The sequence below is a fragment of the Rhincodon typus genome, chromosome 25 (assembly GCF_021869965.1).
Source record: "Rhincodon typus isolate 14 chromosome 25, sRhiTyp1.1, whole genome shotgun sequence".
Lineage (NCBI taxonomy): Eukaryota > Metazoa > Chordata > Chondrichthyes > Orectolobiformes > Rhincodontidae > Rhincodon > Rhincodon typus.
The window spans coordinates 38959310-38973189 of record NC_063356.1 but is presented as its reverse complement, the minus strand read 5'-3'; the positions used below and the strand labels follow the sequence as shown (position 1 = coordinate 38973189).

General features: G+C 42.9%; 2 protein-coding genes across 2 annotated transcripts in view; both read left to right on the top strand.

Moving 5' to 3' along the window:
* The window catches only part of LOC109937577 (tubby protein homolog), a 109081-nt gene extending 105224 nt beyond the window's left edge, over positions 1–3857 (top strand). The window contains exons 8-9 of the mRNA XM_048611847.1: positions 849–928; positions 3830–3857. Of these exons, the coding sequence (XP_048467804.1) occupies positions 849–928; positions 3830–3857 (108 nt within the window). The remainder of the gene's footprint in view (positions 1–848; positions 929–3829) is intronic.
* LOC109935358 (F-actin-monooxygenase mical1-like) overlaps positions 845–13880 on the top strand; it is a 15135-nt gene continuing 2099 nt past the window's right edge. The window contains exons 1-7 of the mRNA XM_048611846.1: positions 845–928; positions 3913–4226; positions 6644–6851; positions 7183–7299; positions 7843–7944; positions 10296–10451; positions 12728–12828. Of these exons, the coding sequence (XP_048467803.1) occupies positions 3984–4226; positions 6644–6851; positions 7183–7299; positions 7843–7944; positions 10296–10451; positions 12728–12828 (927 nt within the window). The 5' untranslated portion in view covers positions 845–928; positions 3913–3983. The remainder of the gene's footprint in view (positions 929–3912; positions 4227–6643; positions 6852–7182; positions 7300–7842; positions 7945–10295; positions 10452–12727; positions 12829–13880) is intronic.

Sequence of the window (13880 nt, the reverse complement as noted above, 5' to 3'; positions counted from 1 at the left end):
TCTCCTCTATCCATCTTCTATCCGCCTCCCACTCTCTCCCTATTTATTTCAGAACCCCCTTCCCCTCCCCCTTTTCTGATGAAGGGTCTAGGCCCGAAACGTCAGCCTCTCTGCTCCTATGATGCTGCTTGGCCTGCTGTGTTCATCTAGCCCTGCACCTTGTTGTCTCGGATTCTCCAGCATCTGCAGTTCCTACTATCTGTGATTTACATATTTCCCCTTTATCGAGATTTTAAGGTTTTAGCACCTATTTACACACTTTGAGCCTCAGGTCCATCAACAATCCCTTTCCTGCTCAACCACCCATTTAAATTTTTAATGGTTTATTCCTGAGTAACAAGACAAACAGATCAGATCATCAACAGAACATTTCCTCATGCATGGTAATACTTGGAGTTATAGCAGAATAAACTCGGGACTATTTCCAGATCTGGGCTTGTTGCTGTGTTAAATAATAACTAACACAAAGAGGTATAAAATGTGGGTTCAGACCAAACACACACATGGTTCAAAATGAAAGGCAAGTTAAAAACAAATGGGCTTGAAACCTTAACTCTGCTTCTCTCTCCACAGATGCTGCCAGACTAGCTGAGTTTTTCCAGCTGTCTCTGATTTTATTTCAGATTTCCAGTCTCTGTAGTATTTCGCTTTTAGGTGAAAAAATCGTGGGCTGGTATCAGGGTTCGCCTGCACTATCCTCATTGATGCTTTTCTGTACATTATTCGAAGTTTCTCTATTCTGGGCGTGTAAAAGCACGCAGTCACTTTTCGTTAGTTTAAGAAAGAAGCGTTAAATTTTACAATGTGAAATTGACCATCCAGACTGTAATAATGTGTCTCTTTGTCAGGGTCTGATGCGATTCCGTGAGGACAGCCCGCTTCTGGAACCGATTCTCAATCAGTTCAGAACTCCTTCAGCATTGACCAGGTGAGGTGACCTGCAGAAGCAGGTCCTGTAGCAAACGCTGCACCGTCTTATGCTCAAAGATTTTTCTGTCACTTGCTGTGTCTGTTTCTGGAAGTATAGGGTAAAAATTCTGAGGAGTGCAGGATTTCAAAGCATCAGTGGGATTGAGATTTTTAAACCCAGTGCTTTAATTTCGGGTAGCATGGTGGCTCAAGAGGTTAACACTGCTGCCTCACAGCGCCAGGGAACTGTGTTCGATTGTACCCTCGTGCAACTGTTATGGAGTTGCACATTCTGTCTGTGTAGGTTTCCTCCCACAGTCCAAAGACTGACCATGCTGAATTGCATATAGCATTTGAGGTAGATTTCGGGGAGACAGAGGTAGGTTCTTTACTCAGAGAGTGGTAGGGGCATGGAATGCATTGCTGGAGAGGGTAGTGGAGTCGGCCTCATTAGGGGCATTTAAGCGGCTATTAGATAGGCATATGGATGATAGTAAAAGGTAGCGGTGGAGGTTAGATAGACCTTAGGTTTCGGGTAAAAGTTCGGCACAACATCGTGGGCTGAAGGGCCTGTACTGTGCTGTACTGTTCTATGTTCTATGTTCTACGTGTAGGTTAGGTGCATTAGCCATGGGAAATGCATGGTTACAGGGATGGGTCTGGGTGGAATGCTCTTCAGAGGGTTGATGTGAACTTGTGTTTCCACACTGTATGAATTATAATCTGTTGTTGCTCCCTGTTGAAAAACACTGTGAGTTTAAGTCATGGAGATGTACAGCAGGGAAACAGACCCTTTGGTCCATGCTGACAAGATATCCTAAATTAACCTAATCCCATTTGGCCCATATCTCTCTAACCCCTTCCAAATACCTTTTAAATGTTGTCATTGTACCAGCCCCCACCACTTCCTCTGGCAGCTTATTCCATACACGCACTCTCCTCTGTGTGAAAAAGTTGCTCCTTAGGTCCCTTTTAAATCTTTCCCCTCTCACCTTAAACCTATACCCTTTAGTTTTGGACTCCCCCACCCCAGGGAAAAGACTTTGGCTATATACCCTATCCATGCCCCTCATGATTTTATAAACTTCTATGAGATCACCTCTCAGCCTCCGACACTCCAGGGAAAATAGCCGCAGCCTAGTTTTACCTGGGAGTTGGGGCAGTTGCTTGATACTGCAGAGCTTTGTGTGATAACATCACAGTTACTACAATACAAAGCTGGAAACATGAAATGGCGACATTTTGATGCTGGCAACGTTGGTAAACCGTGTCTGCCATATTTCAGCGGCAGTAATCTGGATTTAGATATTTATTCACACCACATACTGTTACTACAGTTAAAAACAAACTACTGCCAATGTTGGAAACTGGAAATAAAAACAGAAAGTGCCGGAGAAAGTCAGCAGATCTGGCAGCATCTGTGAAGAGAAACAATTAAGATTTCATGTCCAATGTAAATCTACCGAATTTCTCCAGCTGTTTCTGTTTTAACATACATTACTACAGTCCTGGTTGAACCTGTGCCTTTCTAAGCACAGGGTCTTATTTCTGTACTGGTTTCCAGCTCAGACTGTTCAATTTGCATCATGCTTTATGTTGTTATCTTACAATCCCTACAGTGTGGAATGGGCCATTCAGTCCATTGATTCCACACCAACCCTCTGAACAGCATCAGTCCCAGACCCACCCTCCTACATTATCCATGTAACTCCATATTTCCCATGACTAATCCACCTAGCTTGCACATCTTTGGACTGTGTGAGGAAATCAGAGCACCCAGAGGAAACCCATGCAGACACGGGGAGAATGCACAAACTCCACACAGACAGTCACCCAAAGGTGGAATTGAACCCAGGTCCCTGGCGCTGTGAACCAGCATGCCACTCATGTTCACTTATTTATATTCACCCCATATTCCATAAGAATGGTCAACAAATGGACAGAAAAGTAAATGAACATATGGGCTGTTTTGAAGCCTAGATGCTGTCAGCATTATATGTTTTAGCTCAGAATTTTACACCAGGTCACGTCTTCCTATGTTCTTAGTAAATGTTGAGTTCTTGATAAACCAAATTAAAATTAAATTTGAAATATGAGCACACACTTCAACATTTACAAACCTCTTCATCCTCCTGAAGGTAAATTTTTCCAACTTAGGGCAAGGGACAGGTAGCGTTGAGGAAGGCTGCAGAAGGACTTGGGACAGATTAGGAGAATGGGCAAAGAAGTGCCAGATGAAATACAGTGTAGGAAAGTGTGAGGACATGCACTTTGGTAGGAAGAATAGAGGCTATTTTCTAAATGGGATAAAGCTTCAGAAATCTGAAGCTGAAAGGGACTCAAGAGTCCTAGTTCCTGTTTGTGGGAGTGTGCTGTGTGCCAAATGACTTTCTTACATTGCAACAGTGGCTTCTGTTGAGAAAGCACATCATTGGCTGAACTAGATTTGACACATTGAGTCGTCATAAAAAGTGCTATACAAATGCAGGTTTTTCATTGTTCAACCTCGGGACCCAGAGAGACCATTAGGGTAGGAGCAGCCCTTTTGTGAAGAGTGATGATGTTTGTTGAAGGGAAGTCCTTTTTACAGAGGGCAGAGTGGGAAATGTCTGGGTTTGAAAGACCTCACCTCAGGTACGGGAACCTTTAGAGCACAGCCAGGCCTTGAGAGACCTACATTTAAGTCGGTTTCTGATTTCTACAGGATATGAAGCCTTTTGTAGGACTGAGTTGGAGTGAGTTTGTGATGCCTCTATATTCAAATATATTGGTGACATTTATACACAAACTAGGGGATGAATGACCATGCAGGCAAGGAACAAGTGTATCATGGAATCATATCCTCTCAGTAGTCAGCAGCAGAAAGAGAGAAGTGGATACAATGGTCTTTAATTGTATTTCATTTGCTTCTATCATGCAGAGTTAGTCATGGACTGAATGATGAGTAAGTGGAACAGGATATTAGCCGGGAATGGGAGTAATATCTGCTCTACTGTTTTCCAGCTTTCAGATGTGCTGACTGGAAGAACGCCAAGGATCCTGTCAGACAGCCAGGAGTAACAACTCTTACCACGATGGACAATGAAGTCCACAGTCTCTTTGACAAGTTCCTGCAAGGAAAGACATGTAAAGAGACGTTGAGCCTATTCCACGAGCTCTGCGATCTCCTGCACCTGGATCCTACCGACTATCGCAGTTTCTACCAGAAGCTAAAAGGCAGCCTCAATTACTGGAAGGCCAAGGCTCTGTGGGTTAAGCTCGATAAGCGAGCATCGCATCCAAATTATGAACAAGGCCAGGCTTGTGCTAATACAAAGGCAAGTGTCATCCTACATCATGAATGCAAAATATATGCTGTTTGAACACTCAGCAATCATTGTGCCATAGCACAGATTCAGCCTTTGAATTTAATCTGCTTTTCAATAAATCAGCACTGCAATTTTGTTTTAATTTCCTCTTGCGTTCCCAAAATCCAGTCTCTTGCTGCAGTTCTGGGGAATTCAGTTCCTCTGACATTGTCAACTTACAGGTATGGAATTAGATTTTGAAATAGGATATTGGAACTACACCATAGCTTCTCGTTTTATCATTAGTTACACCTTTTACATTGACCTCTTACATTTTACGTTGTTCTTCTAGAAATTGATCATAAACTTTTCCCATTAACTACTCTGGTACAGCAGTTTTATCTCTGCCAGTTCTTTCCCTTGCCCTCTCTTTCTCTGCCTCACTATTTAGCAATTTTCCTCACATGGATTTATTCTCTGCAGTCTGGTGCCTGCCTCTTCTCCCTCACAAGCCTTATGTCTGAGCTCCACCCACCCTTGCCACTTCCATTCCCACTTCCTGTTTTCTTATCTGTGACAATTTTATTTTCTACCTAAGATGCTGCAAATATTCATTTGATGGTGCAAAACTTGAGTATTGCAGAAAAAGGGCACATTTTGTCCTGCATTCATCAGGACACTTTGCAAGAACACCAATTTAAAGGGAAAACTAACATTTATATTGAATGAGAGGGGAAGGCTAAGTGATTGGCACCTGGACTCTTGATTGTAAAGGCATTGCCATGGAGAATGCACTAGTTAGATGATGACTGATAGCTTTGCTACATTTAAACCAGGCAGATTGACTGTCATTGGTTAAGGTGTTGCCCTGAGGAGTAAACCAGAGAATGGCTGTTGCCTGCTTTAAGTGGAAATGTGTGTGTGTACATGTTCTTTCTGTCTGTCTGCAAAGAACAATGTCCTTTGTATTAATATCCATAGCTTCCAGGACATGCAAGTGGACAATGCTGCGAGCCGACTGGCAATCCTAAGTTGCTTGTCAGTGGAATTCTTTGCGAGATAAGTGTGTTTTTCAGTAATGCAGCAAACAGTTTCATTTCCAGTGGGGCTACTGCAGCAACTGCATCAAACCTTTTGCACTCATCTGCAATGTTAACAGTTTTCTAGGGGACACCGGAGAAAGAAGCTGGGCTCCTCCTTCAATTTGATAAACATTTCTCTTTTTCTCTGATCCATTTAATCATTTCATCAGCAGCTTCTCTTACTTCTTAATTGCAGCAAGTATAGAAACTAGAATGAGCCTCTGTCTGCAGTTTTAACCTCAAACATTTCAATTGTGCCTGACAAAATGCTTTCAGATTAGAGAGTTTAAAAGGAACACTTTCCCTTACTTTAAGTTTTCTCAGATTGTTTAAAATTTATTTATAGCCATAACTTATTAATACTAAAGCTATTAATAGTTGTGGCCCCATCTCCTTGAGATGCTGTTTTGTATTTTTTATCATTGCTTGATACAACTGAATGGATTGCTAGGTCACTTGAAAGCATGGCCTCAGAGATGGGGTTACTACTGCGCAAGATCAGACCCTTCATTCATGTTCCCATTGACCTGTGTGTTAGTGGGTTTGCCCCAATGTTACCGGGGATTCTTGATGATATACAAGGGTAGGGCTTGCATCCTGACAGACCCTTCATCTGTCATTGGCACCTACCAGTGGCTATTTAGACACTTAAGATGCAAATAACGACAACTGCTTTGCTCCACACTAGCAAATGAGATGGGTCTGGTTTGCACAGACTGGAATGGACCTGGCTTGAATTAGGTCCGGCCAGGCCTAAAGTCAAATGTTGTCACGGTGATGACTGTAAGAAGTAAGATAAAGATAGGAACAGGAGTAGGCCTTATGGCTCTGTGCGCCACTTCCATCATTCAATGTGACCATGGCAGATCTTCCCTATCAATACCATTTCCCCTCCTTACCCCCCATGATGAGTGCAGAAATGTTAGAGCAGTCTTTATTGGATGACATCACACTGCTCTCTCACAGATTATCATTCCAGCCTTGTGCCAGCAGTGCAGACAGCGAGCAGTATGCCCACTCTGTCTTGAGTTCTTCTGCTGGTTGTGTCTAACCAAGCTCTGTAAGAAATGAAGGATCCTTTACGAAATCCTGCATCCTGTATCATTTCCCTTATTGTGTTTCAGTGGTCTCTCATATTACAGCACTTGGTGCTGCCATCAGTCATTTACTTTCACTTACTGTTTCTATAAATGGGAGATATCAGGTGTAGAAACACCTTGGACAATTTCTGTTAAGAGAGTGAAACTAGTGGCTGTGGATTGGCACGGGCCCCGCACTGCTTTAGAAACAGCCTTTTGTTTCTCCTTTGGAGGTTGTAATGGTATTCTGGTGGGTTTTCTGACCTTGGGATTGTTGTTCTTGCAGTCTCTGGTCCTGGGTGCTGGCCCCTGCGGCCTCCGCACTGCCATCGAACTCGCCTTTCTCGGTGCCAAAGTCATTGTTGTGGAGAAGAGAGAGAGCTTTTCACGGAACAATGTTCTCCACCTCTGGCCGTTCACCATCCATGACCTGCGAGCTCTTGGAGCCAAGAAATTCTATGGAAAATTCTGTTCCGGTTCCCTCGACCACATCAGTAAGTTTATAGAGACAGAGTGAGTGGTAGGAAAAAGAGGAACATAGGGGGTCTATAAGAATGCAAAATGTTTCCCTATCATTACCTCAAGTTGTCTCAAATCTCTGTGTGACTTTAGAGCATTATTATAAAAGTAACAGGACAATGCTCCTGAATTTGATATACTGTGCACAAGTACTTTTACTGTAATATATTGGGCTCCCTGTATATTTGGAAATACCACATTAATTCTGTAGAGAGTTACTGCCTGTAGCTTATCTTCCTCATTATTGAAAACCTTCCAGTGATTAACTCCAGTGGGTAACCAATTTTCCGATCTTTACTGTACCAGGCATCCGGCAATTGCAGCTAATTCTGCTGAAGGTGGCCCTCATCCTGGGTGTGGAAGTTCATGTCAATGTGGAATACAAAGGATTCATAAAGCCTCTGAAAGATCAGAAAGAGAAAGGTACAGACGTGGTGTGAAACCGAGGGAGCTTGCTGCATGACTCCGGTGATGTGAGTCTGTGCAGTGGGCATCATTAACCCATGACACTGCCCACTGATCACAGAGCCCATTCATTGTGCATGGATGGCAGAGGGCAAGAATTCAATACCCCATTGTAAATTAACCCATGATTGCTGGGGGGTGGAGGAAAAAGACACCTGTGTGGAAAAACACATAAAAAGGGTGATAACAATTCATAATTGGTAGAATGGAGGGAATATGAAAGGGTTGGGGAATTGTACACACACAGGAAGTAATCTATGTGCATTAGTTATTTTATTGCATACCATCTGGGTTCTCTGTCTGTACTGGATCCATTTCAAAACACAGTCCTTGGCATTCTCTGTCTGTACTGGATCCGTTATAAGACACGGTCCTTGGCATTCTCGGTCTGTACTGGATCCTTTATAACACACAGTCCTTGGCGTTCTCTGTCTGCACTTGATCCATTATAAAACACAGTCCTTAGCGTTCAGTTTGTAAATCTCTGTCTCTGTTTTACAGCGATTGGGTGGCGAGCTGATCTTTTGCCAACTGGCCATCCAGTGACTAAGTATGAGTTTGATGTCTTTGTCTCAGCTGGTGGAGGCAAATACGTCCCTGAAGGTAAGACCATGTAATAGGATCGGTCACATCATTAAAAAAATTGAATTGCTGACTTGACATTAATCTTGCGTACATTTCCAAAAATTTGCATGTCTAAGACCTTGAAAAAATAAAGAAGAATTGGTCAAGGAGCAAACATGGAACAAGAGGCAGTTTGACTGTAATTGCTGAGTTCCCTGAACAAACGCATTTAGGACAAAAAAGGAACTTCAATTTATATGGAACTTCTCATAACCTCAGAGTATCCCACTTGACAACCAGTGATGAAATCACTGTTGCAAAAAAAGGGCATTCATTTCATACAGGAGGCTGAATATCTGTAATTTACGTTTAAAATCGAGAAGGAAAGGTCAAATTGAAAGTTGTATCTTTGTTTGTAGCGATCTACCTTGGGACAAGTTCTGTTTATCGCTCTGCTCTTTATAACCCTGTGCTTTTTACTCACCAGCAAGTGTTTCCCATCTCCAATTGGGATGAGAAATATGGCTGGGGAAAGGGATGCATGAAGCGGTATCCTATTGGCTGTTTTATGTGTGCAGAAAGGAAACGCTGAGCCCTTTTCCTGAAGGATCCTCTACCTGGAAAGAGAAGTCCCTTAAGATTCTAGCCCTTTAATCAACACCATAGAGAATTGTCCTGCAATTGGCCATAGTTTATAATCCTGAGCTTGGGACTGTTTCCTGGCTCTGGGCGATAGCACAAATGGAGGGATGGCCACCTTAGATCTGGAATGTCAGTGCCAGCCTTTGTGCTTAGACCACAGCTGGAGATGGTGGTGCATTGGTAATGTCATTATACTGGTAATCCAAGAACCGCAGGCTGGGGAAATGGATTCAAATCTCCATCAGATGGGAGATGGTGAAATTTGAATTCAATAAAAAAATTTTGGATTTTAAAACACCAAGCTAGCCTAGCAGTAACCCTCGTCAAAACCCTTAATGTCCTTTAGTGTAATAAATGGCTTAGCAATGTTCACATCATAAGAATGAATTAATAAAACGCAGTAATGAGCTAAAACCATGGGCCCATTGTTAACTGTTCACAGCACAATGATGCCAATACATTTTTTAAAAAATTCTCAACACTGACTGGTTGCTCTTTAGCAGAATATATAAGATGCTTCATAGGCACCTGGTCATCCATGTGCGATACCACAAAATCTGCAGTTTTATTGAAGTTAGAGATGCTCAAATGAAATAGGGGGACAAATGGACCTGCATGTGTTCAGTATGAATCTGCTGAAGCATTGATGTGTGACGGCTTTAGTGAGACTGTTGGATAGGAAATGACACACAAGCCACCCTTTCACCATGATTGAGGAAGTAGTACTTGATAAACCTTGCAAAGTATGGTGCAACTTGTTCAGTTGTTGGATGAGCAATGTGAGTTTGTAAAGGGGCAAGACGGTCCATGCATTCTGCTTGTATGAAAGAGGATTTGTATTTTGAGTGCTGCAGTGATACACATTCCAAGATGAAATAGTTTTGTTTGTTGTGATTCTCCAAGCAGAGACACATGTAGAAAAGGTACTCTGGAAGATTCGTCAGCTCCTGTTGAGCCCAATGAGAGAACAAACAGAGTCAAGGAATAGAAGGTGGCACTGGGTGTGAGATGTTGGACCTTCATAATCACCCAGGTCACTTGAACACAGCACCCCTGTTACTATCAGGCATTGAGACTGTCAGACCTACAGTAGACCTGGTAGTTAACAGTACTTCCTGGGCATTCTCTATGCATTCTGTTTCCATGCACACTCAATCTTACCTGCTTACAAGTTGTAATACACATTCAGTCCCTGAGTCAGGAGCTGGAATCCTGACTGAGATACTTCTGCTGCTGAGGTCAGTCAACTCTGTATAGGCTGAGGGTTTAAAAGTAAGATCTTGCATTGCTGTCGCTCTGTTCATGACCTTGGGTTATCCTGATGCACTTTACAGCTAATGAGTGTTTTTGAAATGTTGTGTTAAGTGAGATCCATTAGTGAAACAGTGGATAACAAGCTTCCATGCATTAAAGAACAGATATTCTCTTTCAGTGCTGTTGAGAGAGACATTTTAGCCTTGAGAAAACATTCAAGACCACCTTGAAATAGTGCCATATGATCTGTTAGACCCACCAGCTTAGTCTGGACTGAGACTAGAGCCCATAGTCTCCTGACAGAGGCACAACGAGAATGGGCCCAACTCGGTTGGCATTGGGTTTCATAGGAACAGTGGATGTGTACTGTAACCCACTATGGGTTGTCAGCATTGTTATTCATTCTGCCTTCGTCGTTCCACATTTGAAACAACAGCTCAGCCCATCAGACTGTCTTACCAATTCTCAGTGAGTTCTGTCTGTGAAACTTGTAGGGTTCAAGAAGAAGGAAATGCGAGGGAAACTGGCGATTGGGATCACAGCTAACTTTGTCAACCACAACACCACAGCAGAGGCCAAGGTGGAGGAAATCAGTGGAGTCGCTTATCTCTACAACCAGAAATTCTTCCAGCAGCTTCGCAAGGACACAGGTCAGGAACTATACCCCACAAGGCAGCTCACTTGCACTGCACCCAACCACTAATGGCTCTGGGGAATTAAACCTATTTCTCTCTCACAGCAGCTGTGCTGACCATGTTGAGATTTCGGTTTTGTGCCTTAGGGTGTTTCATGCCACAGCTTAAAGGATTAACTTTCAACCCCCAGGTTGGGTAGACAAGGCTCCTGTTCCCTTGAACATAGAAAATTGATGAATGAATGATTGCAGCATTTAAGCTGATTTAGCAAGCAGTTAGAGAGAAGTTACTTTTTGTGGACAGTTTCCAGTACAAGGCACTTAGTTTTAAAATTAGAGTTGGGCTGCTCATGGGTGATGACAGGAAATACTTCTTTACACAAATGGCAGTGAAAATCAGAAACCTTCCACCCCTTGCAAAGCTGTTGAGCCTGAGTATTTTGAAAGTGGAGTTTGATAGATTTTTGTCAGGCAAGCGAATCAAGGGTTTTTGAATCAAAGCAGTTAGGCAGAGGTCAGTCAGCTATGATATAATTGAATAGTGGAATAGGTTTGAGGACTGAATGGCCTCCTGTTCCTACTTGCCTGTGGTGATTCTCAGTTCAATTGCCTGGCTTCTCTCAGGGATTCTCACTGCCTGGTACCACAGTGATCACTCAAGTACATCTCTGTCAAAGGTATCCTTCATGTATATACCTATCTCCCCAACTTGCACTCTGCTCCAGTAACCTTCTGCAAACTGATTCCTCAGCATGTGACAGCGCTGAATCATCCAGTCTTGGGTTATCATTAGACACAAAGCAGTGTGTGGGTGATCTTTCCTGACAGGAAAGGAAGCTGGTGATGCTAGATTTTCAACTTCAGCTTCTAAGCAGAGAATTGTTACTGGAACTGGAGGGTTTGAGTTATAAGGGGAGGCTGGATAGACTGGGACTTGGGGGTGACCTTATAGAGGTTTACAAAATCATGAGCGGCATGGATAAGGTAAACAGCAAAGGTCTTTATACTAGGGTAGGGCAGTTCAAAACTAGAAAGCATAATTTTGTGAGGAGAGGGAAAGATTTAAAAGGGCTCTGAAGGGCAACGTTTTCATGGAGAGGGTAGTCCGTATATGGAACAAGCTGCTGGAGGAAGTGGTAGATGCAGGTAGAGTTACAATATTGAAATGATTGGACAGGTATATGAATAAGGAAGGTCTAGAGGGATATGGGTCAGAAACAGACAAATGGGACTTGATCAGTTTGAGAAAGTATGGATGAGTTGGACCAAAGGGTCCATTTCTATGTTGTATGACTCTATGAAAGGAGACTTTGGGTTTGAATTAGCGTCAGCTGCTACCAAACCCTTCCAACACCTCGACTGTCCAACATGTGGCACCCGCTCTTCCTAACCATCCCCACCCACAAATAGAACACCCAACCGTTTCCCATCCAACGCACCTTCTGTCCCATGCCATACCTGCCCTTCCTTCCCAAAATGCGACACCCACCACTCACTCCAAACATGATACCTATCCCCCCGTTGCCTATTTTAAATGTCCCACACACTCACCCCTCACACTCCCCAACATGACATCACCCCTTTCCCCCACCACAACACAGCTCCCTTTCCCTCGCTCCCCCATTAAATACCCACCCTCTCCCTACCTGCCTGCCCTCTGAACATTCATCACCATTCCTCATCCTCATAAACCTCAAGACCCCTCGAACATCGCCAGCCGGTACCCTGACGGATTAAGCTCTCGCCTTTGCTTGGCACCTGGTACATTGGTAAATCCATCCCATTCCATCTGCTGCTGATATTTTAGATGGTTACAACAGTCTCTGAGACCCAGAGGCTGGGTGTGGAGGGTAGGGAGAACTTGTTGTTACTCATGGGTCTCAGATACATAGCAAAAGTGAGCTTGGGAATTATGACAGAAACAAACTGGAATTCTACAGTCTGCCCACTCCAGTTCTTCTGTAATCTAAAGGAGCGATTGAGGGGGTATGGGGAAAGTGAATGCCTCAAAGCTGTGAGTAATGGAACTAATAGAAAACTGTTTCCCTCTGGCAAGTGCTGGGCTGAGTAGGAGAGGCTTACCCATTGACAACGCTTGGACACATTCTCCATGTGAGAGCCGAGAATGTGAATTTCGCATCCGTGTACTCGACCAAAAACTGCAGCACCGTCTTCCAAACTTAACTGTTTTTAGACTGAAATATGCGAGCAATTCAAATTGAGCTTGCCCCTGCTCACATCTAACTAGCGTGCACCATGAGCGGTTTTTAAATTACCTCCATTCACCTTCAGGGATTGACTTGGAAAACATCGTTTACTACAAGGATGACACTCATTACTTTGTGATGACTGCAAGGAAACAGAGTCTGCTGAAGTACGGAGTCATTGATCAAGTGAGGCCCATTTATTTTCATGTGTGTTTTGCGTTGAGGGTCTGCACGTGTTACAAAAGTTGTGAGTATCTCACTGTAAGATGATAATACAGGAGCTGATGATTCTTTCAGCCAGCAGTGTCAATTGGTGATGGCAAATTGCCTGCTTATTTCTACCTTGCCCTAACAAAGTCAGTGTGCTATGCTGCTGTTGCCTATTTGAGTTGTTGCCTGAGAACAATCGTTTTGTGATGCTGCAGACTCTGTACCTATCTCAATGTACACAGCCATACCTTGGCACTGAGAACACGCTGAGTTATTTGACCCCAGGGTCCACTATCGGCCGTATCCATTTCATCCTCACCTAAATAAAAACCCAAAGAACTGTGGATGCTGTAAATCAGGAACAAAAACAAAGTTGCTGGAAAAGCTCAGCAGGTCTGGCAGCATCTGTGGAGGAGAAAACAGAGTTAACGTTTCGGGTCCGGTGACCCTTCCGGTGTTTTTTAATCTGCTTGTTAAAGTAAAGGTCTTACATATGAATTGTTGTTGTGTCACGCTTTCAGCCATCAAGTCTTTATGGAGATTGTAACACTTGATGTACTTGAGAGGTTGAGACAGCAGGATTGAATAAAATTTCAACATTTCAAATGCATAACAATTGAAATATTTTTAATGCAAGGAACTTGTCTAAAGACTACAGCTCCTGCTTCACATTACATTTCCTGAATCATTAGCTCATTTCCTTTATCTAGGAATGTTTAATGGTAATCAGTACCAAAATTAAGAGAAGAAATATACTTAACAGTGAATTTTATATGCACAACAAGAAACAATTTAAGTGGAAATCAGTATAGTACTGCAAGAATAATGCCAGCAAAATTTTAAGCAATAATTTCAGATAATGTTAGCATAAAGATCAACAAATTTAGCATTTGATTTTGCAGATAAGTGTGGTGATATGTGTTAAAATGTTTGCGCAAACAATCAAAATGAGAGAAATCTTTTTGAAAAAAATGTTATAATTGCTCCAGAGATAGTAGGAACTGCAGATGCTGGAGAATCTGCGATAA